This window comes from Artemia franciscana, chromosome 5, assembly GCF_032884065.1.
Source record: "Artemia franciscana chromosome 5, ASM3288406v1, whole genome shotgun sequence".
NCBI classification, from domain to species: domain Eukaryota; kingdom Metazoa; phylum Arthropoda; class Branchiopoda; order Anostraca; family Artemiidae; genus Artemia; species Artemia franciscana.
The window spans coordinates 9,281,771-9,309,729 of NC_088867.1; the positions used below are offsets into that span (position 1 = coordinate 9,281,771).

The 27,959-nt window shown below is 35.6% G+C and overlaps 1 protein-coding gene across 3 annotated transcripts in view; it reads right to left on the reverse strand.

Annotated features, from left to right (window-relative positions):
- Window positions 1-12,977: 12,977 nt before the first annotated feature.
- The window catches only part of LOC136026960 (uncharacterized), a 167,858-nt gene continuing 152,876 nt past the window's right edge, over window positions 12,978-27,959 (reverse strand). For 2 of the 3 annotated variants that reach the window (XM_065703820.1, XM_065703819.1), the window contains exons 7-8: window positions 19,297-19,508; window positions 12,978-13,301 (exon numbers count right to left, since the gene is read on the reverse strand). In XM_065703820.1, coding sequence (XP_065559892.1) covers window positions 13,067-13,301; window positions 19,297-19,508 — 447 coding nt within the window. In that variant the 3' untranslated portion in view covers window positions 12,978-13,066. The remainder of the gene's footprint in view (window positions 13,302-19,296; window positions 19,509-27,959) is intronic. The other variant, XM_065703821.1, reaches the window with a different exon arrangement.

The window sequence follows — 27,959 nt, forward strand, 5'->3', positions numbered from 1 at the left end:
TGGTTGATTGTGTATGGCTATGCTGTTTGACCTATGTGGTTGTATGGATGAGTAGGGTTAAGGCCTCATTCAAGTGCTGGTCTATATTAATCACTAATTTAGGAAAACAGTTTTCCCTTTCTCCTTCTATCTCCTTTCTTCTTTTTTCTTTTTTTTTTTTAATGTGCTTGTGCTGTTGCATTGATGATTTCTCTTTTCGTATATATATATATATATATATATATATATATATATATATATATATATATATATATATATATATATATATATATATATATATATGTATATATATATATAATGCGCCCTCATTTTTTAATGATAGTTTTAAACTTGATGATTTAAAAATAAGAAAATTTTGAAGCGAGGCTACTTGATTTAGGAAAACAGCAAATAGATGTACAAGGGATAATTTGTATGCGAGCAAATTAGATCAAAAGTCAGACAAGTACGTCTTGGCAAAGTATAAAGTCTTTCATGCTCGACACGGGTATAGGTAGGTTTTTCTCCTAAGGGGCATCTGCAATCATATAATTAACCTTACCTTCTTCTTTCAAAACTTAGCATAACTTCTAATTCTTAATTATTTTTCTAAACGGTACTGAATTTCCATGGGGAGTTTTTATACCCTCTTACTCCTCTTACCTACAGTCGTAACGCTAAAGTTTTCAAAGGCTGGTTAGAAAACAAAATTTTAAATATTTATGTGAATTAGTTCGTTTCGCGATTATACTTGGAAAAGAATCCCTTTTTAAGGAAAATATTTAACGACTAGTAAATTAATAGAGTAAGCTCGAATCGATGTTATCATGACTCATATTGAGTAGATTCTCAATAGCTGAATACCCTGCTAACAGTCATTTGCAAAATAAGGTAAAGCTACAATAAACTTTAAAATGAAAGTAAAATAAAATTTTCACAGAAAATGCACACCATTTGCAGAATTCTCTAACTATAAAATATAGAAAGTTCTCTCTTAGTGTACCAGAACAACTCCTACAAGGGAAATATGAAAAATTGTGAAAAAAGGTTAGAGCATAGGTTTTAACAATTTAAACAGCAGTTTAGTAACTACACATTATCTCTGGCGTATCACAAGGTATTGCTTGGAATCATTTTTGTTTCTTGTCATGGCAAAAAGATTGGTGATGGGATATACAGGTCAGCTGCAATATGGAAATGATCTGTCATTGCTAGGGAAACTCTCTAGAGGAATCTCTAGATAAGCAGGAGACATCCTTAATAGCATTTGTAATGAAACTAATACAGCTGATATGTCTGTTAATTCGGATTGTTTAGCTTGTTACCTTTGACGGAAAAATCACTCAATGCTGTGTTACAGATGAAATGTGGAACTTAAGTCACTTGGAGTTCTTTCAAGGTAAAGACTTTCCTCATAGTGAACCTCCCCCATCTACCCTATTACCTCCCCCACATATTTACCTCCCCCAGATATGGGGGAGGGTTACCCATTAACTCCCCCATATCTTTACCTCCCCCACATATGGAGGAGGGTTACCTCCCAAACATCTGAAAATTTTTTATTTGTCCCTCCCTAGTGTATTGTTACCAAGGGTGGTCCCTTGGTATGACATCGTGGGAGTCTGACATGTTTAAGAGACGACACCAATTAAAAAAAGGGATTAATTGTGGGAAAAGTCAAAGACATGGCGGCAAATTGTAGAAAAAGCCAAGACAGATTGTCCAATTAAATGGGCATCAAGTGCAAGGTTAGGTTTTAACGTTTTGATTGCCATTGTTACTGTCTTCCACTTATGCTACACCTCTCATGCATGTCACCACAATGCCGAACTGGAGTCAACCTGTTAGTCCAATTTAGAGCCGTAGAGATTGCATCTAGGTAGTCGAGATTCTTCTTTTGGAGTTGCTTGGGGACTGGAAGCCTTGGTTGAACACTTGTAGAATTTCTGCAAAAACTTTTAATCATTACTTTTGAGCCTTATATAAAGTGGAACGTATCCTTTTCATAATCCCCCTCTGCGAGGGGTAGACTTCCTCGCAAGCTGTAGCACGTGTTTCCAAACTACGAAGATAATTCCATGAGATGCGAGACATAAACAAAGTTTAGTTCACGCTTTTGCAAATGTTGAGATTCTAAAGTACGTGTGTTATTATAGTCTGCAGTTTTCGTTTAAACATTGAATTTGCTTTTAAATTTTTACTTTGTTCCTTCTTTTGTTTTTTCTACATTTTAGATTTGTAACAAAAAAAAGTTTTGAAGGTTTTGTGTTCCATTCTTTAGATCTAATTCTTTAACGCTACGACTTAACATACAAAATTTTGAGTGTAAAAAAAACAGCTGGTAATCTTAGGCACTTTATCGACCGACTGCCTTTCAAAAAGCATGAAATAGAAATTTTATTGTTTAAAGCTACTGCAAATATTTAAGCCATTTACTTCCATTCTCAAGGAATTGTGATTTTTGTATATCATTATTCTCTTGTTCTATTTAAGCATTAGTGCTTTTAACACTGGTAGACAAAGACTTTGTTAACCAGCGAGACGCTGGTAGACACCAGACATGGTACTGGTTTTGCTCGTAATAACACACAATGTGCTTAAACGTATTGGATCATAATTCTTTGGAGAGTCATCACCACATTTGGGGCAGATAAACAAAAGGTCATGGCTGCTTCAAACGTTTGAAAAGGATGCTTTCTCTTGAAAATTGTTTTTAAGGTTTGTGCTAGCCCATGTTAATACTGGTCAACATCGTATTTCCAAGACTACAAGTATATCATCAGTTAGTATCCTGCCTAAAAATTAGAAACAATTTTAGTATGCACTGATGGCAAGTTTATGGGGGGTCAATTTATCTCCGCCAAATGTGGTGATAACCCTCCAAAGAATTATGATCCAATACGTTTAAGCACATTGTGTGTTATTACGAGCAAAACCAGTACTATGTCCGGTGTCTACAATGTATCTGGGTCAATGTATCGGATGTATATGGCGTGACTGTATAAGCTCAGCCAAAAGCTACCGAGATATAAACGGGTACCTGGAGAAATCTCGGAAAGGTAAGCAGGAAAGGTTTGTAAAAGCACAGGATCGATTGCTCCAAATCCCCCATTGCACTCCCTGGCTGAAGAGCCATGAAACGGAGATCAGCAACGCAGGTTTGGACTTTAAGGGCCTAGTGCCACATCCTTTACCTTTTTTTAATGATGGTAAGTTAAAAACATCACGAAAACTTAACATCACGAAACTTACATATATAAGAAGTGCAGGAGGACTGCCTTTTTTGCAGTAATACGTAACTTCTTCCGCCAGGTACTGGCTCTGGAGTATTTTGAAGGTTACTACCTCATTTTCAGAAGATAAGTTAAAGGTCATGGCTATATATCATGGCTAAGAGCTATGATAAGTTTTGAAAATTATTTTCTGTGTTGTGCGCTAGCCCCCCTTACAGCTAATAATTATCTGGGTTCGGAGACTAGAGGTATAGTAAAAATTAGTTAAAGGAGCTATAAAATCCTATATATTAGGATTATATATATGCTATGATACCAAGTTAAGGATGTCACGCAATTATTATATTTTATATGTAAGACCCTTCTTTTGGTTTTACAAATGATACATAAATTTAGACAAATATGGTTCAACTCCTAAGAAAGTAACCAACACCTTTGTCGACAATGGTTGCTCATTTGTACATAATTACTTCTCATTTTGGTATAAAATAATGTTGTCTTTGCAAAATTATTTTAAGATATATGGATATATAATTATAAGATATATAGATATATAATTATTTATCTTTCAATTTTAACAGTATTCTGCTAATACTACCTTGTAACTAAATACAGCTTTAGTAAGTGATGATGACAAGTCAAAGATGTTAAGAAACTTAAGGTACCGGCTTTTTACTCTTTTGAGAGTCACTGCAACATTTCAAGGGAACAATTAAACCTCATAGCTACTGGTAAGATCAATTTAAATTTTTAGCATGTTTTCTACTGCATTGGCTACCCCCCTTTATATTTTAAGACCCTCTTTATGGTTATCTAGTTTCCATGACTACTAGTGCACTAACAACTAGTTAGAGGAGCTACAAACCATGCTTTAAAATTAAACAGTGAAATAAATTGTCATGATTGCCAACTAGTGGATGAAAGATATGGGAAAAATGGTCAGACCTCAGGGAAATTATAAAACATTGTTTTACACAAAAATGTATAACACATTTTCTACCCATATCTCCCTTGCAAAAGTGTCCCAAATTTGCCCTTGAAGGGGAAATAAGGGGGAGGGGAATCAAATTTGTTTTTATAAATATTTTGGAGTTTAAGTAGTCGAATCCAAATCTGAATACAGATTTTCATTTTCCCTTACCTTAAATGCCCATTTTCGCGATAAAAGGTCAAGCAGTGAATTATAACTTGATATTAGAAGTAATTGGACTGTTTGATTGCTTCCTATGGATTCACTGTGGGTGAATTCGAAAATTAAGTCAAAAACTGGATTTCACGTTGTCAAGTAAGTCATCTTACCTAAAATGGTTGTGACAGTTGATCTATTTAAACTAGTTATTTTGATAATTTTCGGTAGATTCACCACTTCCTATCAAGCTAGGATTGTTGCCTTAGAATATGAGTCTCGAACAGTTTAGTTTCAAACTAGCATTACAGAATCAACCCCCATCCAGTATGCGGTTTCCATTCCTAAGTGCCAATATTTAGGTGATCTAATCAGTGGGGCCAACTACCATAAAAATTACTAGATGACTGATTGAAAGTTTATATACAAGGTTTGTGCCGTTTTAATTACTTCTGAAAAAAAAAAGAAAACAAGGATAAACTGGAATCCACAAGTGTTCAGTAGAAGTATTTAGTAAGACGCTGTTTTGGATTTTGTGAGCGTCAAGTATACAGTCGTAACACTGGGTGCAGTATTTTACAAGGCAAAGCTGTCTCTCGTGCTGTGCGAAGCCATCATCTGTTGGAGGTAGCCCTTTATCTGACCCTTTTACCATTAGAACTGAATAGGAGAGTATTTTATGGCAATGATATGCTACCAGAATCCCTTGAAAAGGCAAAACAGGCCTACGAGTCACTCCTTGAAAGAGATACCATCTAAGCACAGTTGTGAGGTGCAGCAGAGCCTATCTATGAATTAGTCCGAAGTGTAAAAGAACGACTATCAATATTCTTTGGCTTCAGTATCTGGACCTATTTGGAACCCTGAGATGGAACCTGAGAACCTAATGAAATGGTAACGTTGAGCCTTAACTACAGTCGCTGTTAAAAATTCTTCCTTATACTACTGCTTCCGGCCAAAATCTTTATGCAAGTTTAACTTGGCTGTTATTGTTGTTATTTAGTATATTTTTCAGTCGAGGAGAGACAATCAAGAGCAGTAAAAAATATTACAGGAATACCTGTTCATTTGGAGAACTGACCACTATTGGACGGCACTTTCTTCTGATTTGGTGACAAAACAGACATAAATGAGTTGTAGGAAAATGAATGGAGCTCTGAAGAGAGGTAAAGGCATGACTGAATTGCAGCAGACAATTTGGAGCTCTAAACTCCTAATGTCTAACCGCAGTGGCTAGCAATAGTGGTTTTGATTTTCTGTCGTTCGAGCTCTATGACACTATCGCTCTTTAGTTCGCTCGAGGTGATGAGGAGAAGTGACAAAGCCTCTCACACAAATGCACTGATGAAAATTGAGGAATTCGATAGTTCTGTGACATTGGCAAGCTCCCAGAGAGTCTTAGACGGTTGATGGCTGAGATTGTATCATAAGACGAAAAAAAAACAACCACAAAGAAGAGAGAAACGATGATAATAACAGCTGGTGAAAAACATAGATTGCAATACAAATATTTCGATCAAAACCTCCACTTGACCGTCCTCAGTGCAAAATAATAAAATTAAAATACTGACGAAAATGCAAACGATAATATAAAAACTAAACGTTAAAACAAACAAAAAAAGCTCAACAAGAAGACCCTCTCCAAGCAACGGTGAAAGGGTAATTGAATTCTTATTTTAGATTTTGGTTAGTTTTAAGGTTTGTTTCTTATATTATTCTTTGGACCTTTGTTGGTGTTTTTATTTATTACTTGCAATGAGGACAGTCAAGCGAGGTCTTAACCGAAATAATTTCATTGTAATATAAGTTTTTCACTAGCTGTTTGTTATCCTCCTTTCTCTCATCTTTACGTTTTTTTCCGTTTTGTCATGATTAGCCAGTATGGTCTCAGAAATTGTTTACAACAAGCTTACGGGAAAATATGACCTAGTCAGTTCTTAATTATTTTGATTTGTCCATTAACCCGCTACCCTAATTTACCAGCAAGGATTTTTGCAGCATTGTAGGGTAAATAGAATTCTTCCGAAGTCTCTTTGTTTCTGATAAAATCTAGGCACACAACCGGAACTAAAATTTAGTGACGGGATTGAGTCATTATACTACATTTTAAAAGGCCATAAGAACCGGCATTTTTTCCTTAGTAGCAAGATATAAAAAATTCAACATTTTTACAGCAAAACCTCTCGCCAGCAGATTTTTAACACATTTCTAAAATAGCTCAAAGTTCTTTCCGTCACAACTTTTTTACGGCTAAAACTTGTTTGTCAGAAAAATTTGCAAAATTACAATACAAAAAATTCAAAATTCCAGATTTTTTCTTCCTATATTCTGTCCTCGTATGTCCATTGAGAACCTATCTTCTAAAGTTCTTAAACTGGATGAAACCTATGTCTAGTCTAAGGGACAAAAATTTTTGCTTGTGTTAAACATGAGTAAATTTCTCAAAGATAGTCTCCAGTGTGGTGGCGGGTATATTTGGTTCAAGAGGTAATATGGAAACACAGATTTACTTTGTGGAGAGGTGGTTAAGAATTTTCTTGACTTTACTCCACATTTCTCAACTCAAAAAATCCGGAAATACAAATCCTCAAAAATTTAACAAAAGACTCAGACATCATAATCACCAGGGCTAAAAAGGGAATAAAATTGTTATCCTTGATAAAATTTTATATAATAATAAAACTACGGATATTTTACACAACACTTACACCTATAAGCCTATGGATTCAGACCCCATTGAAAAGCTCACCTCTGAAGTAAGAAAAGAGCGGGGAATTTTGAAATTTGAAATACTCGTTACTCAAAAATGTACAAAGTATTTTATCCTAAAGTGTGCTCCGCTCCTAAGTTCTATGGTCTCCCAGAAATCCAAAAAGATGGAGTTCCTCTTCCCCCAGTTACGGCTAGTTCTCCAGCTGCCAGACTTTAAAAATTGTTATCTACGATTTTTCATCCTCTTATGTCAACGCAAACCTCTTAGATTAAAAATTCAGTTCACCTTGTTGAAACATTAAAAGACCTTGATATAAAAAAAGAAGAAATTCTGGCCAGTTTTGGTGCTATTTCTGTGTCAGAATAAATTCCACTAAATATCGTAACTAATATGTTTTGCTCGCCTTTCCAATAGGTTTTCTTTATATTTCCGAAACAATAATCACTTTTTCACCCTAATTATAGGTCTAATGGGTACGAGCCTTTCACCTTTTTTGGCCAATTTTTACATGGAATTTATTGAAACCTCCGTGTCCGAAACTTTTCCTCTGAAACATCTTTTCTAGGGCCGGCTTGTCGATGATGTTACTTCTTTGTGGGATGATGGAGGGATGTCACTAAACTCCTTTTTGACTCATTTGAACACTTTGGATTCTAACCTTCAGTTCACCTTGGAACTAGAATATAATCGTAATCTACCTTTTCTAGATGTCTTAATGTTCAGTAAATTTCTCAGCCTTGAGTTTTCTATTTATAGAAAATCTACACATTATTAAAGGTCTCAGAAATTCTCTTCTAACCAATCTCCTTGCGTAAAGTGAGGAGTAGTTACAACGCTGGTTTACCGTGTAACAAGAATTTGCTCAGAAGTTCATATAGTCCCAGAACCGAATAATCTAAAGTATATTTTATTTTTAATGGATATCCCAAAAAATTATTGGAATCCATCATAGATAAAAGACAAAAAGGGTCTAAAAGGAGGCATGAACTTCACAAACCCAAACAGATATCGTCCCTTTGGTGGGTATTAAGGAACTTCTCACTTTTCTACCCTATATTATAAAATTGAGTGAAAATCTGAGGAGGATTATAAGAAAAACAAAACCTAAATATCACCTTTAAAAATTCTAATAAAATACAGAACTTTTCAACAGGGGCGATGATAAAAGCACCCCTATTTTTGGAGTTGGTGTTTATAAGGTCCCCCGTTCTTACGGTTGTTTCTACGTTGGAAGAACCCGACAACAATTGGGGGAGGGGCTATTGGAACACAGGTCCTTAATCGAAAAAGCCATCAGGCTACGCCAAAGGCCAGAGATTTTGATTCAGCTTTAGCTCAACACGTCCATGACAGCCCACACAATTTCATTTTGTTTGACAACGCCTCCATTATTGCCCCCGTTAAAAGTCTCATGTAAGTTTTCAGGAAGGCAGTTGAAATAAAAGAAAAACGTTCCACAAAGGGTAGCCTTCAGTAGAGACACTGGAGAATCCTATCTAAGACCTATTTTTAATGGAGCTTATATATCAATAAAAAAAAATCATATTTTACAGCCTAATAGGACCTCTAATAACATCTTACCTGAGACGTGATCGACTTTTAAAAATGCTCTACAAAAAACGAAAGATTGGAGATGGTCTTCTTATTTTAGTTTTTGGGCTTTTTTAAGGTTCAGTTTTGTATTGCCGTTTGGTTTTTTATTGGTATTGTTATTTTACTATTTTACACTGAGGACCGTCAAGCAAAGGTCTTGACCGAAACACTTGTTTTTCAATTTTCATTTTTCACTGTCTGTTATTATCCTCTTTTCACTCTTCTTTACGGTTTTTATGTTTTGGCATGATTAGCCAGAGTGGTCTTCGAATTTATTTATCACAAAGTATTTAATCTAGGCAGTAGTAGGTTTGACTCTTTGCACTGATGCACCAACGACAAAAATTGCACGCAGCTGAAGAGAGCTAAAGGTTTGTCGTGTCCAACGATTGAATTCTGTCCTAACATGAAGATCGGCAAAAGTAAGGATGAATTTTTGAGAAGTACCAAAAATAAACATCGTTTCATCGACCTAAATACTGAGAGGCTGGTGAACTCAGGATGTAAAGTTCAACATGCTCAGGATGATTCCGATGCCTAAGTTGCAAAAACTGCTGTAAGTTGTGTTGAAACTTTGTCGACCACTTTGATTGGGAACGATACCTACCTATTAGTCCTTCTGCTGTACCCTGGCAAGGTTGATACACTTGACATCTTTGTGCAAAGAGACACGCATGGCAGTAACAAACAATTATACGACATAATAGGATCAAGAATTAACTCTATGATCTATTTGTTTGCAACGTAATGTCTTGATGCGATACAATATCTAGACTTCATGGCTTAGAGAAACCAGTTGTGATTTCTTTGTCACTTAAAGATGTGGTTTTTAAGCAAGCTTACAATATCGCCATGGCACCAGGATCCAACCATCGGGAAGTGCCGAAGCTGGGGAGAAAGATTTGTTCCGCATATACAAAGGAAAAGTGATGAGAAGACCCTGAACGATGTTTGGGTGCAAGTATTTACAATGCTAGCTATAAATGCAAGGGCAAGTCCAAATATTTTCTTTCAAGCCAATAAAATCAGAAAGAGCTATATTCTCAACCAGTTACCGGATTCCTCATTTTGTAAATAAACCTGACTTAGTAGAAATGTTCCGAAGTTTCACAAATCGATTTTCCTTGAAAAAACATATTTCAAAAATAGTTCTTTGGCTGGGTGTTGGGATTGATTAATAATATATTTTAGTATGTATTTCAACGTGGTGTTCTCACGCTGGGGTGGCCTCCTCTATTATCTCCTACCTTGTATGTTTTTTTGTCTTAGTTTTTTTTTTCTCTCCTTTTGGAATTACTAGTATGACGAGACACAGTGTTTTTTTCTAGGCATTTGTACTGCCCCAGCCTTACGAGCTCTGCTCTTTGTTGGGGCATAATTTTGTTTTATATATTTTTAATTTTAATTAATAAACATTGATTGATTGAAAAAAAAGCAGAGTGGATTCCGCAGACTTTGGTTGCCATAACTTACAACTTTACGGGAGTGATTTGCGAATAATTAAGAGGGATGACGTGTCTGTGTTCTACATGTCTGTCTTTAACTCCGCCTCTGAGGATCCTTGCATTTCTGGGTTTTGGTGAGAAGCCTGTTCCAAGCCAGAAAATGAGGATCATTTTCAGAAATGAAAATGAGGATTCGTACTGTGAAGCCTGATGCACAACGTGGTCGCATAGAAGGTATTATAAGAACACTTCAAACATATAATGTTGACATAGGGGCTTTATCTGAAGCTAGATTGAGAGGTATTGGATCTATTGATGACTGTGAGGTTTTCTTTTCTGGCACAGAAAAGAAGCATGAAGCTAGCGTTGCCTTGGCAGTGAGCAGGAAATCAAAGAAGTCTATGCTTGAGTTCGTCCCCAAAACCGAAAGAATGATCAAACAGCATGGCTTCCGACCAAGTAGCTTATGTGCTGACTTGATCTTTAGTCTTAGAATACTTATTGAAGAATCAAATGAATGACAGACTGATATCATAATTGATTTCATCAATTTCTTGAAGGCTTTCGACTCAGTCTGTAGAGATTCACTGTGAAAAGTATTGCACTACTATGGCCCTGATAAAACTGTCAGAATTATAATGGCATTATAAGATGAATCAATGTGTGCTGTTTGAACTGATGATTGGGGCTCGACTGAGTGGTTCAAAGTCAACTCAGGCGTTCGACAGGGCTGGATTCTGTCCTCAGTACTGTTTACAGTGGTTATTTATTCTATCCTGTGGACGTGCAATTTCATTGGTGGGATCCAGTTGAATAAAAATCGCACCTTATTTGATGCAAAGATCACAAACGATATAAAACTCCTTTCTCACTTAAAAGAGGTATTACAACAATACATAAACGATAATACAACATATCGTTTATATCGTCATACGTCAATATTTATATTTATATCGTCAATACAACATATCGTCAACATATACACGATATCACGATACACGATATCAACATATCGTGTATTATCATAACGATAATACAACATAAACGAGCTCTCGAAATTAGGTGAACGAACAGGTTTGGCAATAAGCACGTAAAAGACGAAAATCATGCCCAATAATGTGAATAAACTATCTGCTGAGCCACTGACAGTTAAAGCAAAGGAAATTGAAGAGGTAGAAATGTTTAGATATCTTGGGAGTTTAGTGAGAGCCAATGCCAGCCCTGGGCATGACGTTGCTACGCTATACGTGTGCAGAAAGCACCTTTGTTAAGTTAAGAAACGTATGGAGAAGTGATACTTTCTCTTTGAAGCTGAAACTCTTCAATAGGATCTTCAATAGTAATGTCTTGTCAGTACTCATGTATGGTCCTGAAAGGTGGGCACAGACGAAACAACTAGAGAAAAGGATCCAAAGTTTTGAAAATAATTGTCTTTGAAGGATTCTCAGAATAAACTGGATGGACAAAAATACTAACTCATTCATTAGAGAGACGACAAAACAGCCACTCGTTATTGACGAAGTCATTAGAAGTCGGTGGTGATATTGGGGACATATGGCTAAAATGGGCAACAATCATCTACCTCATGATTTTTGGTGTTGGACTCCTCCAGGAGTTGGACGGCCCGGACGACAGAAGGCTACACTTGGACGATACCTATAAAAAAACGCAGCGATCTCAAGAACAACCCTTAATGAACTTTGACAAAAGACGCTGGAGAAGTCAGCATGATGAGGCATCGTTGTCGCCTTACGCTCCGACCGGTGTGGGAAGTCCTTAGTAAGCTAAGTAAAGTAAGACATGTCTTATTCACTATTGACCGAAGAGTAGGGCTGAGCCCTACTTTTGTCACGGAATACGTATCTTCCCATTATGACAATTGGTTCAACAGCACCGGAAAATCTGATGAAGATGGTGCAGTGCCACTGCATCAGTGGGTGCGAGTCTCTCAGATGAAGCTGCCGTCGGGACAGTTTGCGCTGCAGCTTCACCTGCTTTGATTGTAAAGAAGCATCCTGTTTTCAAGAAACGGTTTTCAAGATCTTATGCTTAGGAACCCCTCATATTACAGGCCCTTTTGAGGCAAAAATCAGGTAAATAGTGAAAAAACTGTTTTTGACCTCGTATTTAACAATACAGTACTTTATTTTATATAATCCCTTAGCCACAGGAGTCCGTTAGATAATGATCTGCATACTTTACCCCTCCCACCATTCCATGAAGGTAAAAATTAATACTGCAGTACAGAAAACTGGATTTCTGATGGCAGATTCGGATTCGTCATAGTTGATTTGATAGAACACGGTTATTTAAACTCAAAAGTACTTATAGCACAACATTTTTGTTCAACACAAAAATCAATTCCACCCTCATTTTCCCCCTTCAATGGCAAATTTGGAATCCTTGTGTGAGGGAGACTCGGGTGGATTTCTTATGTGTAATTAAGCATGGTTCTTACAAGTATTTTGGTTAAAAAAGATTAAGTGGCAATTTCCCCGATATAAAAGCTTATTTTCCTTCACACAAGCGAAATATGTTAAGAGTTCCATAATCTAATACATTACACAGACTTGTATGAGGCTACTGTTGATTTTGCTCTGAACACATAAGGTGCCGAAGGTGCAAGAAGGTGCCGGTTTCAATATTTTGAGCGTTACCACTACATTTATGAAAAATACGTAAAATGTCACGGCTGTACCTTTGATTAAGTACAATGTTTTTTGTTTTTTTTGTAAAATTGTTTTAGGTTGTAAGGGCTATACATTCTTACAGTGGTAAGAATAACTTAGTATCTTACTAACCGTGATAACAATATAACTGACAAGACTTTCAGTAGATCAACAATAAATTAATAGGACTATAATCCATGCCTCAAAAAATAACATAAACATTTAGAAATATAAATCTTATTAACTAATAAAAATCCTTCAAACAAAAATAATAAGAATATAAAACAAACCAAATAATGCATTGAGAACTAGAATAAGTCAGATGCTACTGCAAATGGAATCTCATTGTCGCTATCTAGAAATGGATTTTGTCCAGCACTTTCAAGAAGGAAAGATAGAACGCCCGGTGGTATTGCAAAAGGAGCTTGGCCTTCTACCGGGTCTCCTTTTTCATCAATGGTCCCGCCAGTTGATCGAGGAAACTGAGTTCCATCACTTGTCATGGGTGCACTCGGTGGAGCAGGAATTCCATAGTAAGTTTCACTGAAAAAAGATTTGATAATTGGCAAAATTGTTGGCAAAGTTTACTAATATTTCTACATCAATTTATTTTAAACTCACTTTGTGGTTAGCGAGAGTAGTTAAAAATGAAAAATTCCAATAAATTCCAAAGGTAAAATACATTAAAATCAGAGGAAAAACGCTACTGTTCATTAAATAAAGAAAGAATTGTCTCCAATGCATTAATCTCCGATCAATTCAGGAGCAAGGGAGTGTCGTAAAAATATTCAAGGGAACCAAGACTAATTCTATTAATTGTTGAACAATTTTTTTTTCATAATTAATGTAATGTACCGTAGAACCCCAAAAGTATTCAATCCAATTTTGTATTGAGACTTTCTAGGTAAATGCCACCGTATAGAAACCCAATTAATTTAATATAATCTGAATTGTTTTAATCATGAGGGTATAATGATTTTCCAAATTCATTTTGTAAGCTTTTTCCTATTATTATTTTTACATTTTTAATTTGTTGGAAATGGATAGTCTACTAAAGTTAAGTCTTTTCTGTAGAAAAATCTTGTTATTTATCGATGTGCTCAAGGAAAGTAATAAAATTTATTTATTTAGCCATTGAGTCTTGGTTGACAAAAAGAAAGAGATAACTATCAGGAGATTTCCAATAGCAATAAATGTTTCTAAGCAATTCCAGCATTCAATTCCCAGGATGATGTAGCTCGACAGAACATCTCAAGTTGTTTTATATAATGATTCTCTGCTCCGAGGAAGAGCTTTGAGACTTAAGTCCGGCAATCAAAGTTTGATTACTCCGCTATTCGAGCAAATACGAGGCAATACTTCCTCGACAATTTTAGTTTCGAAATTATAGAGCTAACGACTTACTGTCAAGGAATCTAGAACGTTTTGGAAATCAGAATCTGAATTCCGATTCTAAATTTTTACTAGCTTCTACAGATAAGAAAATATATTATTTTTTATTATAAAACTTGATTATATTGTGGAATTGTTTTAAGAATCTTGAAAATTTAAGATTTTGATTCAGATCCATTGAAAAAACTTGATTGTCATGATTTTGGTCCATTATTACATCAAAATTTCCTTTCACCCCACGCTCCATATTTATTCTCAGTTAAAATAATAAAATGCTGGAAATGATACTCTGCGTATTAGCTAATTATGAAAATTTTGTATTTGTTGGTGAAGCTGTCTATAAATTACTATCAGGTCTTATTTTTTTATCTATTTTTAATTACTGCGTTAATTTTATTGAATAAATGTATTTATATGTCATAGAATCAGAAAAGTATACAGGGAAGGGGGCTACCTTCCCAATTTTAAGCTTTGAGACTTATGTCTGAAAATTATAAGTAAAGTTTCAGAACTATGAGGGGTTGCAACTAATTTTTAAGAAACAAGAAGATTCCAGTGATAGAATCGTAAGAAATTTGCATACAGTTGGTACATATTGTTTTTAATCGACCTGCCAATTTGGTTTGAAGTTTAAAGGTGATATTTGAATCGTTGCAACATAGTTAACAATCCATTTTTATCAGAGGAAATTTTGGCTCGGTCATTATTCCAGATGACAGTTCCTGTATGGTTGAAAAAAATCTATAGAATGAAAAGAGCTAAATCCATTTTTTTTGTATCTGCTCTTATCAAATACTAAGGCATTTAACTACTTCTAAATGATATCGGTAAATACACATATTAGAAAGCAATTAACTTTTGATCGAGTATAGGCTCTATCAACTGACTCTCTGAGAGCTTTAGCTTGCAAAAAAAAGAAAAAGAAAAAAAAATGAGAGAACCGAAAATAAAGAATTGTTTTTATTATTGAATGTCTTTAAAGCTTGATTTGTTATTAAGTGTAGTATGTTGATTGCTTAAGAAAAATGATTTGTGCTAAGATGTCACTATACATTTTAATGGTAAATTTTAAAAACAAAAGCAGAATGCTTTACCTTAAAAGGAGCGGAGTCAATTAGAGGAGGCAGGAGAATTATTTTCCCCTGCCTAGATTTGCCTATCGCTCCTCTGCATTTTAAACAATTCCTTTTCAGGGAGAATTATAAAAATAATTTTTACCCATCCTCAATTTTTATCAATTGACGCCTTTGTTCAGAGCTAGAAAAAATAAAAAAATGTTAACCCACGAAAACTTTTCGTACCATTGGAAGCACAAAGACAAGCAACATTATGATTGATTTAATTTTTGTAGTCAATGACCTACGGATGAAACAATCCTTTCCTAATCACAATAAATATTGCAAAATTCCAGGGATAATTTAACTATTTACCTGTAAAAAAAAAATGGTATATTTAATAACACCGATCAACTTACCCAGGGCCGTATCCTGGATTGCATACGGTGGGAGAGGGTTAAAAAAATTTGACAGAATGTATCAAAAAATGTAATTTATACATTCTGTTACTTTTCTACGATTCAAAAAAATTTAGGAAGGAGGGGGGTCTTCAAACCCAGTAGAACCCCACTCCTCGGTACAACCCTGAATGGACACCACGACAACCCAGTGGCTCCACGAAAGGGACCACCTAAACAATGTTGAGAATAGATAATGTATACAATTAAGATGAGCTTGCCTATGAATATTCTTCCACATAAATTAATGTCATTATTTAACATTTCATAATGGCTCAGCAGGTTTCACCTCGGTTAATTCTAGAAACATGCTCCATTAAATAAATAAATAAATAAAAAAAAAAAAAAAAAAAAAAAAAAAAAAAAAAAAAAAAAAAAAAAAAAAAAACTGATGCATTTCTGATACAATTGAGAATTGCGAATTTTTTCAACCAAACAAGTGTCCAGAATTAGTCTAACCCTTGGGCAGAAGTGGGAAAAACTTCACCAATACCTCCCCGTAATCCCCAAAAAACAAAATATTCATCTTCATAGTTCAAAAATTTCCTGAAGTTCACAAGTCTGGTATACCCCAGGGAAGAAGCAAACAACGTTTTCTAGACCTGCCACCATCCAACCCTACATACATCAGGCATCAATGGATATCAAAGCCATAGCTTTGTATTGATTACGACAAAGGGCCATTAATATCAAAATTTCTTCAAAAATTGAATTCCCAAGGGTTGGTCTAACCTAGAGTCCGAGTAGAGATCATTTACATCAAAGAATCACCAATAATCCCCAAAAGATAAGCAACAAATCTTCAGAATTCAAAATCTTCATGGGTCTTCAGTTCAGATAAGCACAGAGAAGAAGCAGATAAAGGTTTTTCAGGGAACCCCAGCATCAATGGTATGTATTTCTCATAGTTATTTCTTAAAGCTTGAATACAGGCTTTATTTGTTAACAAAAGAAGGGTTATATTAAGTTACCCTTAATAAGCGTTGTGTTGTCACTCCCCTGAAGTCCCATAAAAGACAAGTTTCACTTTAGCTTTACTGGAAATAAAAAAGATTTCTTAAATAGGAAGCTTTGCTTAGCCAATTGAATTCCCATGCATTTTGAAAGGAAGAAAACATCGACTGAAGATTCAACGTATATTAGACTAACATTATACTTTTATTGATAAAGAAAGAAGGAAAAATAATGTTAAAGTAGGAGCTGTATTTTTCCTCCTTAATATTGATTTTATATTAAATTGTAAATCTGTTCGATATATATTATTCGGAAGAGTTTTTTGTGTAAAGCCTATGTTAATTTCTGTTCGTTTCGAGCGTTACTTCATTTTCCATTGTTATTTGAAAGTTTTGAGAGGTCTTTTAACAGTAATTAGGCTTAACGCATTACTTAAACGACTGCATTCTAAATAAAAGTAAAATACACTAAATAAACACGATTTCTTACTGCATAATTCTGAGTAGAATTTCTCAGGTCTGCAAGATTTTTTCAATTTTATCATAATCCACTCAAGAAGTAAACTAGAGAGTAAAGTTACAAACAATTCCTTTAAACGATATCTTAGATTCTTCAAATTCTGTTCCTTCATTCTTAAAATTGTTTTCATGATACTTCGAAAGCCCCGACTAATCCGCACAATAACTCAATTTTGGAACAGTTAATTCAAGACACGATCTAATCCGCATCACTAATGCTTGGTGTTCTTTCAACTTAAAGTGTTTCTTCTAATACCATCCAGCTGGAGAAAATGAACTGAAATAGGCATTACAGAGACAAACGGAGAATTCTTCCAGATTTGGAAAACAAGAGGTATTTGAAAAACAAGAGGTTAAGTAAAATAATTTAAAGCTTTTACATAATCATCATCAGTTGAAAAATACTTAAATTAAACACTTCTTTTACCTAATACTAGTGCTTAATACTTAATATTAGGAAACATAGTCACGTGCACCAGAAATGAAAAGCACAAATACAATTAACTTACATCAGTGATCGTCAGAAAACACCTAAATTGAACAATTCATTTACCTAATACTTGTGCTTAATGCTTGATACTAGCAAGCACGGTCATGTGTTTTTTTTTACTAAACAATCACATTAAATACTACATTTACCTAATATTAGTTATTTTTATTAGTAAACTATACCATATTTTGTATATTAACATCTGTTTAGTAAGTTTTTGATCTTTTATGGGTTTATTGGCAGAAGATTATTAGCATAATAGTGTTTTGTTATTAGCAAGGCTAATAGCTAAGCTCGATAGCCAAAACCAATGGATAAAGTGATTATATTGTTAATACTAACAATTTTCGTGTAAGAGAATTTGAAACTGTTGTCCCTTAAAGTTATTTTTTCTACGCAGATACACAGGAATTTTTATTCCCTAGCCGGATTGTGAACTCAAGAAAAATCAAACTAAACGAATTTCATGAAAATTCTAGAAAATAATGGAAATAAGTTTATTAATTAGAGAAGCCCCGGAATGTACACATAATTCTTTAATGGGTAGGCCGTAGCCAGGCTTTTTTTCAGGGGAGGAGGACAATAAACTTAAAGAAAACGCATCAAACATTTTCTATATGCACTTTTGTTACGTTTTTACAAATTGGACAAAATGTTTTTTTTTGGGGGGGGGGGTCCAAACCTTTAACCTTTCTAGATGAGCCCCTATTCAGGGGAGAGGGCTAGGGGCCCTGGGCCGAATAAAATGATTTTTTATTCTTACGCTGATAACAAATCATATGCTTTCAACTTTTTGACAAATTACCCCTTTCCCCTGGAGATACCAGAAGGTAATAGGAAATCTTGGGATTGTTTCCAATAAATCCATTTTTGGTGCTTGACCCCCCCCCCCTAGAAAAAAAGCTCATATAAATCTCGCTCTTTTTGCTATTTTTAAAAACTTACCGATAACAGCTTGTAATCTTTTGCTAGCAACTGTTATCATTTATATAAGCATCCATACTAAAAAGAAGAGAAAACTGAAAAACCATTCAGATCCTTAGTTGTGTGCACATCCTTTGCTGAATGTTGCATATGTTAACAAATTGCTTCACAGAATCAAGCTGAACAATTTATAGTCTAGAGGTATTTCACTAGTATAAAGACTACGCTTTTTTGCATACTTTAAACATGTCAAGCTTCTTAAACATCAAATTGATTGCAATAGATAAAATATTTCATTTTTTCGTTGTTTCTTTCTTTCGCTTGATATGGCAAAAAAGAATAAAGATCCGCCAACAGTTTTTTCATCTTATGGCATTAAACATGGGGTTCTTATAAAATTTACTCATCCATGTAAAAATGTTGAAGTCAGTCAAGTGATTTAACTTAAGAAAACGTCACGAGAGACTAGATAAATTTAGATTTTGAGTGTTTCGTATGTTACAAATCCTCAAACTTTTGAATCAGTTTTTCCTTCTGCATATATCTAAAGCTAATTCTATCAAGTGAAAAAAAACCAGCAATTTGCCTCATTGAGTGTTTCGATCATTGACTCAGTCTATATCTTTCAGTGGAACTCACTTATGTTACGAAAAGTACTCAACATGTTACGAAAAGACATTGTGATATCGAAAGAACTCAGCAAGAGAAAAGTTAAATGGTGTATGAAGAAACACAAAGGGATCTTACCATCCAGGTACCCTCTGGGGTGCATCACAGACAGCATTCACAGGACTGAACACAGTGCCACCGGGGCAGGACAAAAGACGAGCTGATCGGTTAGGAAGGCATACATAATAGGTTCTACAGTCCCGTGGGTTGGCTACTCGAAGAAAGCCCATTTCCTCGCTCACTGGTGGACAAGTGAAATTGAACAACTGCTCTGATTTGCACCCAGGGACCTTTAATATAAAAAGGTATTATAAAAAAATATCTCAGAAGGCAGGGTAACATTTCAGTAAACAATATTTCAGCAATTTTAGTAACAAACAGAAACTTAATAAAAATATGAATTAACTTCTGAAATGATAATTCGGTGTTAGTGAATTGGTAACAGAGGAAGAAGAAAGTCACAGGTGAAAATATGGCAGCTTGATGAATGAACTTTAGTGTTATGTTGATACCAGTGGCAGGGTGCAGTTGTCCCCCAATAGTTGGAGGAAAAAATTATATAGCCTGTGCTCCTTGACCCTCTGGATATGGACCCCTCTTGGCCCCCAATAAAAATGCTGGAGTTATGCCTCTGGTTGGTACAAATAGGGATGGTGTGTATTGTAACTCAGGCCATTTCGGTGAGGGAGAACGAAATAGCAATGCTAATAGATTACAATTTTGTTTATTCAATTTGTTTATTGTATTTTTATTCAGTTACCCTTTTATCGTTACTTCAAAAGGGTTTTATTTTAGTATCAGTTTACATTTCGAGGTTTGGTTTTTATATTGTTTTTTGAACTTTTATTTGCATTTTTTTTTACTATTCTGCACTGAGGATGGTTGACCAGAGGTCTCAACCGGAATAATTGTATAAAGTTTTCTTCTGTTTTTCACTGGCAGTTATTGTCCTCTTTTCTCTCTTCTTTGCGATTTTTTGTATAAATTTTTTCGCAAGAATAATTTAGTTACAACCCATACGACATTTGGTTTCAAAGCAACTAATTAATTTGCATAATAATGGTAAGACCAAAGAGAATAAGAGATAAGATTTCAGTATAATTCCGTGGTTAAAAGTGTGGTTTCATTTCGTAGCTATACGTCTCTGACGCATATTTGTTAGCCAATTCCATTATTCCTGAAGCGTATGTCAGAAAGAGGTCACTCTATCTTTTGAAAACTTGATTTGTTCCTGAGCAATATTTTAAATTCGAAGAAAGAGTGAAAAACTAAGCTCTATCTGATTGGTTCTGCAGTGTGAAGTTTAAAGCCAGTAAAAACAACGAAAAGTTTTTCATTTATACGATTTTTTACAGGTAGTCCTCTGTTTCTCTATGGTAAAAAGACTTACGTTTTTAGTAACGGCAGATTCGATTTAGGAGACTGGGCAAGATTGTAGGACTGTTATTAATGTTAAAAGTGAGGGTCACAAATTATTAGTATCTAGAGATGATTTAAATGTAAAATTATGGAAGAATAACTGCTTCCCAGGACAAGAGACACCAGGCTGAAGATTGAAAAGGACAATTCAAAGAACATTTTAATATGTAGTTTAAGAATTCGGTCATGGTGGAAATTAATGCGAATATTAAAAAAAAAATAGTTTGCAAAGAAGCAGAAGATGGCTTAAGGCGTTAAGTAGAAAAAAGTAAGGAGTGTTAGCAAATAAGCCTTAGATCAATATAGAAGAAAATATCATGCAAAGAAGTTTCCGAGTCATAGACCTTACGACATTGATACAAAGCTAAAAATTATATATAAGAGCTGCTCCTATACTTCAAAAATCATGTACAAAAATTATCGGGGGTCTTATTTACGGTATTGCCCAAAAATCAATGATTTTTTAATTCATCTGCAGTAGGATTAGAAGATGCTATATTCTTATTGATAATCATATATAAGAGAGGGCTGCTCATAGAAGAGAAAGCGTACACAAAAAATAAGCTTATACAGAATTTAGAAAGCGTATACAAAAATTATCGAGGGTCTTGTTGGCAAAACAGGCCAAATTGGCTATTTAGGTCTACTTATGTATTACTAGTATTGTTTCTAATAATTATTCTTCTTAATTTAAATTCTCAAAGGTGTTTTTTATAAGGTATTGCTTGTGAGATCAAGGAGGCACACTCGTGCCTCTATAAAGAGGCGACACACGACAATGTTAAGCGATCTTCGGTTCCAGTGGTCGGATGGGGAGGGATGCATTTCGTAGCCCGAGCTCCAACTAAGAAACCTGCAAAATTTCATCCCCCTCCAACTTTTTCTTCATGGGGAAAATCTGGCCGAAAGTTTCGACCTGTCAACCCAAGCCCCCCTTTAACGTTGTCCGATCGGGCTGAAATTCACAAGTTAAGGTCCCCTAGGGCCCAGGAGCTTATCCGCGAAATTTCAGCTTGATCCGATAACTCCTTCCCTGTTTTCCAGAAACCACGCATAGCCACTTAAAATTCATTTACTTTTTTTTTCTAGACGCCTACAGGTCACATCCGACATCGGATCTGGGTGTACGAAGACTCATTCGATGCGGAATTCTCCGAGTAAGTGCCCATGAAAGTTTCGTAGGAAAATCTTAACCCCCCGAAAGTTTCGACCCTCCAACCCCCCCCCCCCCCACCCCTTTTAACGTTGTCCGATCGGGCTGAAATTCACAAGTTAAGGTCCCCTACGGCCCAGGAGCTTATCCGCGAAATTTCAGCTTGATCCGATAACTCCTTCCCTGTTTTCCAGAAACCACCCATTAGCTATTTAATTAACGGATTTCTTTCCATAAGAGCCCATGTTAATTTGAAATTTTTAAAAGCTATTGAGAAGTTATATTTACACACATGCAAGTTATTAGCTCAGTTGGTAGAGCGTGAGACTTTTAATCCTCGGGTCAAGGGTTCAAGTCCCTTACGGGCGGTTTTTTTTCACAACATCAAAAAAATTTTGATAACACCTGGACAGCTTATCATTTGAGAAATAACAGAATATTAGCTTCTTATGAGCAAAAGAAACATTTCGGTCATTCTATCTATTTTTTTCTATTTTATACAATGATTTAAAAGCGGGGGGGGGGGTTTCCTCTCCTAATTCCTGTACGAGCAGTACAGGAATTATTAAATTACATCCACCATGGATTGTAGAAAAACGTACAGAAATAATATGAAAAAAACTTCGTTTTCTTAAAGAGTTAAAGAGGCTGCGTCCCAAAGTCGAACCTTAAAACGTACAGGAATTAGAAGAGGCAGTTGGGGGGCTGCCGCCCCCCAAACCCCCAGCTTTTAAAGACTCTTTTGTACAGGTTTTTTTTGTGGGGGGACTTCATTGTTACTAATTACTAGTTTCGGCGCAATGGTTCTCCTGTCCTCTTGTGTTTAACATTTTTCGAAGTTATTCCATTATTCATTCATTTCAATTTTTTGTTAATTAAAAGAGGGCCTTTCCGAAGCCAAGAGCGGGGGGTTAGCAAAAAAACAAAAACCTGTACAAAAGAGTCTTTAAAAGCTGGGGGTTTGGTGGGCGGCAGCCCCCCGACTGCCTCTTCTAATTCCTGTACGTTTTAAGGTTCGACTTTGGGACGCAGCCTCTTTAACTCTTTAAGAAAACGAAGTTTTTTTCATATTATGTTTTAAAGAGGCCAAATTAGCTATTTAGGTTTACTTCTGTATTGCTAGCATTGTTTCTAATAAGTATTCTTCTTAATTTAAATTCTCTATGGTGTTTTTTCATAAGGTGTGGCTGTCCTGTGGTGGCGCAGTGGATTTGACCTTAGCTTGGTAATACGTGACCCAGAGATCGAATCACGCTGCAGGAATGTACTGCAGGGCCAACGCAGGGACCTTAGTAGTCAAGAAGCGTCGTTAATTCTTAAATAAAATAATAATAAGGTGCGGCCTGTGAGGTGTTTCAATCAGGCCAAATTGGCTATTTATTAGTTAATTATTAGTTAACATGCTAGGTTTTGGTAGAGGACAATAGAGCTTTTTTGTGTTTTCTTTTTTCTTTATTTTAGGTTATAAATTAAAAGGAAAGTTGCAATTTATTAAAACTATTAATTAGTTGCATTAGTTAGTTAATGATTAGTTTGCGAGCTAGGTTTTGGCAGAGGAGAACAGAGCTTGTATGTGTTATCTTTATCCTTTACTTTATAGTCTAAATTAAAAGTAATGTTGCAATTTACTGCAACTATTTATTAGTTGCATTAGTTAGTTATTTATTAGATAATCATGCTGAGTTTTGGTAGAGGACAACAGATAGGGGAATGCCCTACAAATATGTATAGTACCTCCATAGGAGGCACAGACCAAGAAGGACCTTGTCTTTGGGGGTCCATAATAGAAACTGGGGCACCCTCTCCTGGGGTCATAAATACTGGTGGAGGAGGAAGAAGGCCCCTCAAATGTACACTCAACAGGGCCCACTGGCGTGTCCACACGTCCCATGAGTTACAAAACTTCTCCCGGTAATGGGTTAAATTGCATGGTGATGCTGAACACCATCGTGGGAGGATCCTCTATAGGAAGACAACTGTGGCAGGGCGTAAGATCCAGATCTATGGACAACGGCTTGTTTAAAGAGCTGCCTCGACCCTTTCAGGGTACCTGCAAGATTTGGAAACTTGCGGTCAACTTTTCCCACTTGAGGAGTGGCGCCCCTTGAGGAAATTATAGGCTAGTAAACAACATAGCACTCGTACGGGATTCTGATTTTTGGATATTTTTCTGGGCTTAGTTTATTTTGCTGGGCGTTTTCGGGCGGAAAAACCTCTTCCTAGCTAATTTATCTACTATGGGCTGCCTCTTCGTAGCATATTTGTAAGCGATGGATGAGTAGGTTTAAGGCCTCATTCAAGTGCTGATCTATATTAATCACTAATGTAGGAAAATAGTCTTCCTTTTCTCCTTCTGTCTTCCCTTTTTCATGTGTTTGTGCTGTTGCATTGGTGATTTCTCTTTTCATTATAAATATATAATGAGTCGGAGGTAATACGCTTGGGACTGCCTGTGCAAGATTTCGACTCTTGTTGGTAAAAGAGCATCGCCAAGTGCTGAAAACCATGTTCTGACCAAGATGGGCCCAGGATTGCACAAAGCCTCCAATTTACTGGAGGTCCCAGGGACTTCTTGCTGTCCAGTTCTAAGCAGGCTTAAGCGCTTCGGTTTAGACTTGAGAAGATATGTTGGTCTCTGTCTTGGACTGGTATCCGTGATCATTGCTTTTCCTGAGGCCCAAAAAATTTCAGAGATTTAAAGAACATGAAAATTGGAACTCGGATTGTTACGACGTTAAAAAAATGACTATCGCATCGACATTTTGACTGACGAATTAAGACGGTTTGAACTGAATTTATTAGGAGTTTCAGAAACTCATATCCCAGGGATAGGAAGTGTTAAATTAGGTGACATAGAATTTGTTTACTCGGGCAGGAAGGATGGGGCATATAGACAGGGTATTAATAATAGAACATTAATTGATCATTTTATGGCTAAAAAGTTCAGGGTATCAGTTATAGTAGTATATGCCCTAGTTGAACCAACTGATGAAAATACTAGTGACTCAGATGAATTTTACTTACAGTTACAGGAGCAAATAGACAGGGTATAAGGTACAAATATGGTGTTTTTGCTAGGAGATTTTAACACCCAGGTTATTAGAAATAGGGATGGATGGTATCTTAGTCTAAGTAAATTTTGTTTAGGATAAAAAAACAGTAATGGCTATAGACTTTTGCAATTTTGTAGGTATAACAACCTAGTTATTAAAAATATGGTGTTTGGTCACAAAATAGCCCATAAGTTGATTGGTTACATATGGCCCATTCACGTGATGGTAAGACAGCAAACCTTATTGATTATGTTATTGTAAACCGAAGACTAGCAGGATCAATGCAAGATACTAGGGTGTATAGGAGTGCTGTTATTGATGATAAAAGTAAAGATCACCATCTAGTAGTGTCTAAGGTAAATTTAAAGCTGAAATTTTGGAAAGGTAACTACCTCTCGGAATGTTATGATGTTGGTAGACTCCAGGATGGAAATTTGGGAAAAAACTTCCAGGAACAGTTGAATACTAAACTTGAGAGTTTAAAATTTGACAATGTGGAAGACGGATGGAATAATTTTAGAAAAACAATTTGTGAAGTTGCTGATGGTGCCTTAGGAAAGAGTGCTAAGACTGCAACTAGGAATATTAGTGAAAAGGCTTTAGATTTAATAGAGAGTAGAAGGAGTTTGTACAAGAATTATCTGAGTGAAAGGTCGAATGAAAACAAAAGAAATGTAAAGAAAGTGGAGAAAGCATTAACAGACAAATACAAAGTAGAGACAATAGGGAAAATCTTTTCAAGACAGTGGAAATTAGTTCTGTGGGTATTTCGGCCCTATGTCCAAGGGCCGTCTTCAGCACAATATAAGAATAAGAGAGGAACTATATATATATATATATATATATATATATATATATATATATATATATATATATATATATATATATATATATATATATATATAAATGAACTTACATCAAATTGTGAGAATTAAAACTAAATAATTAAAACACTTTTTAAAACTTTTTTTAAAAAATTAGCCCTAGCATCCTTACTTCAACGAAGTTCAACCAGGACTGGCGAAAAGAATGAAATGAGAATATAAGCTCATTCAAACTAAGAGAACAAAATGATTAGATGCAATTTCTTAAAGCTAATCTAGCTTGTTGTTATTCTTGTATTGTGCTGAAGACGGCCCTTGGACATAGGGCTGAAATATCCACAGAACTAATTTCCACTGTCTTGAAAAGGATTTTCCCTAATGTCTCTACTTTGTGTTTGTTTGTTATGGAAAGGCAGTGTGGCCTTCGTCGCTATTTTAAAATGCATTAAAATATGAACTAAGGAGATGTGAAGTGGAGGCCATGGATAAAATTGCTGAGGATCTGGAAGATGCAGCTGGACTGCATAATAGTAAAATATTATACTGGCATGTTAATAAATTGAAAGGGATTAATCAATCTAGACTAGTACCAGTTAAAGATTGAAATGGGGCCGCAATTAGTGATAAGGAAAAAGTTAAAGAAAGACGGGTGGACCATTTTGAGAATGTAATAAACCGAGACACAGTTGCAGGAAAAGATATATATGAAAATGAAAAGTTTGTGATACCTTGGATATGAAGGAAGATTTGTTTAGTGAGGAATAATTAGTGACAGTACTAAAAGGATTAAAAAATAATAAGGCTCTAGGTGCTGATAGTGTGATAAATGAGTTTCTTAAATATGGTAGCTCTGAGGTTAGGAATAAGCTACTGAAGATTATGAATATGATTTTTGAAAAAGGGGAAGTAGCTAATGATCTTAGGAAAACATTAATTAAACCACTGTATAAGAAAGGTGACAAGAGTGAGTGTCGTAATTGTCGAGGCATTAGTCTGGTCTCTGTAGGTAGCAAATTACTTAGTAATATGATACTTTTTAGACTGAGAGATACTGTAAACAAAGGTTCAAGGAAAGAACAGTGTGGTTTTAGAAAAGGTAGAGGATGTGTCGACCAAGTTTTCACTCTTAGGTTAATAATTGAGAAGTCCCTTCGTTGTCAAACACCTTTGGTTCTCAGTCTTATTGATTATGAGCAAGCTTTCGATTCTGTTGATAGAAGAGCGTTAGCAAAAGTCTTATCCATACATGGTATACCAGAATACTACATAAAAGTGATTTGTGCTATGTAGGAAAATAATACGGCTGCGGTTAAGGTAGGAAATGAAGTTAGCATGTGGTTCTGTATTAAATCAGGAGTTCAGCAGGGTTCTGTTCTATCCCCCTTTATTTGGATCATTTTGATGGACATCGTCTTAAGGAGCACAGGAAAGGCAATTGGATACCACGGAATGGAAGGATACCACAAATGGATACCACAAATGGGAAGGAAAAATGCTTCTGGACTTAGATTATGCTGATGATTTAAGCATATTAGATGAAAGTGTGAGCAAAATGAATGAAGTTTTAGATGTTTTGCGAGTTTAGGGTGCTAAAATAGGCTTGAAAATTAATGTAAAGAAGACTAAGTCACTAAGGCTAGGAATAAGTGAAGATGAAAAGGTGACGTTGGCTAACGAAAAGATTGATCAGGTTGGCAGCTTCACTTACCTTGGTAGTATTATCAGTAAAGACGGTGGGAGCAGTGAAGATGTTGAAAGTAGAATAGCTAAGGCTCAGGGTGTTTTTTTTTTCACAATTAAAAAAAGTTTGAAAGAATAGAAAGATAAGTCTGCAAACCAAGATTAGGATATTGGAACCTACAGTGATGACAGTGGTCAAATATGGCTGTGAAGCATGGGTGCTCCGAAAAGCAGATGACAATTTACTAGACGTTTTCCAGAGAAATTGCCTACGGATTGTTCTGGGTACCCGACTGACCTTATTTTAAACAGTAGGTTGAACGAAAAATGTGGTTCAATCCCACTTTCTATGGCTATAATAAAAGAAAGGTTGAGATGGCTAGACCACGTTCTTCGAATTAAGGATGACATATTGCCGAAGATTGTCCTTTTTGGCCAACCGTCTGGGCTACAAGGAAAGCACGTCGTCCTTGTCTGTGTTGGGAGGATGTCATAAATAAAAATTTAAAGGAAATGGGAACTTCCTGGGAGGGTATAAAGAGGGAGGCCTTGAATAGATTAGGTTGGAGGAGGAGCTTGCGTAGTTGTCTTGGCCTCAGGTGTTTTGGTGCT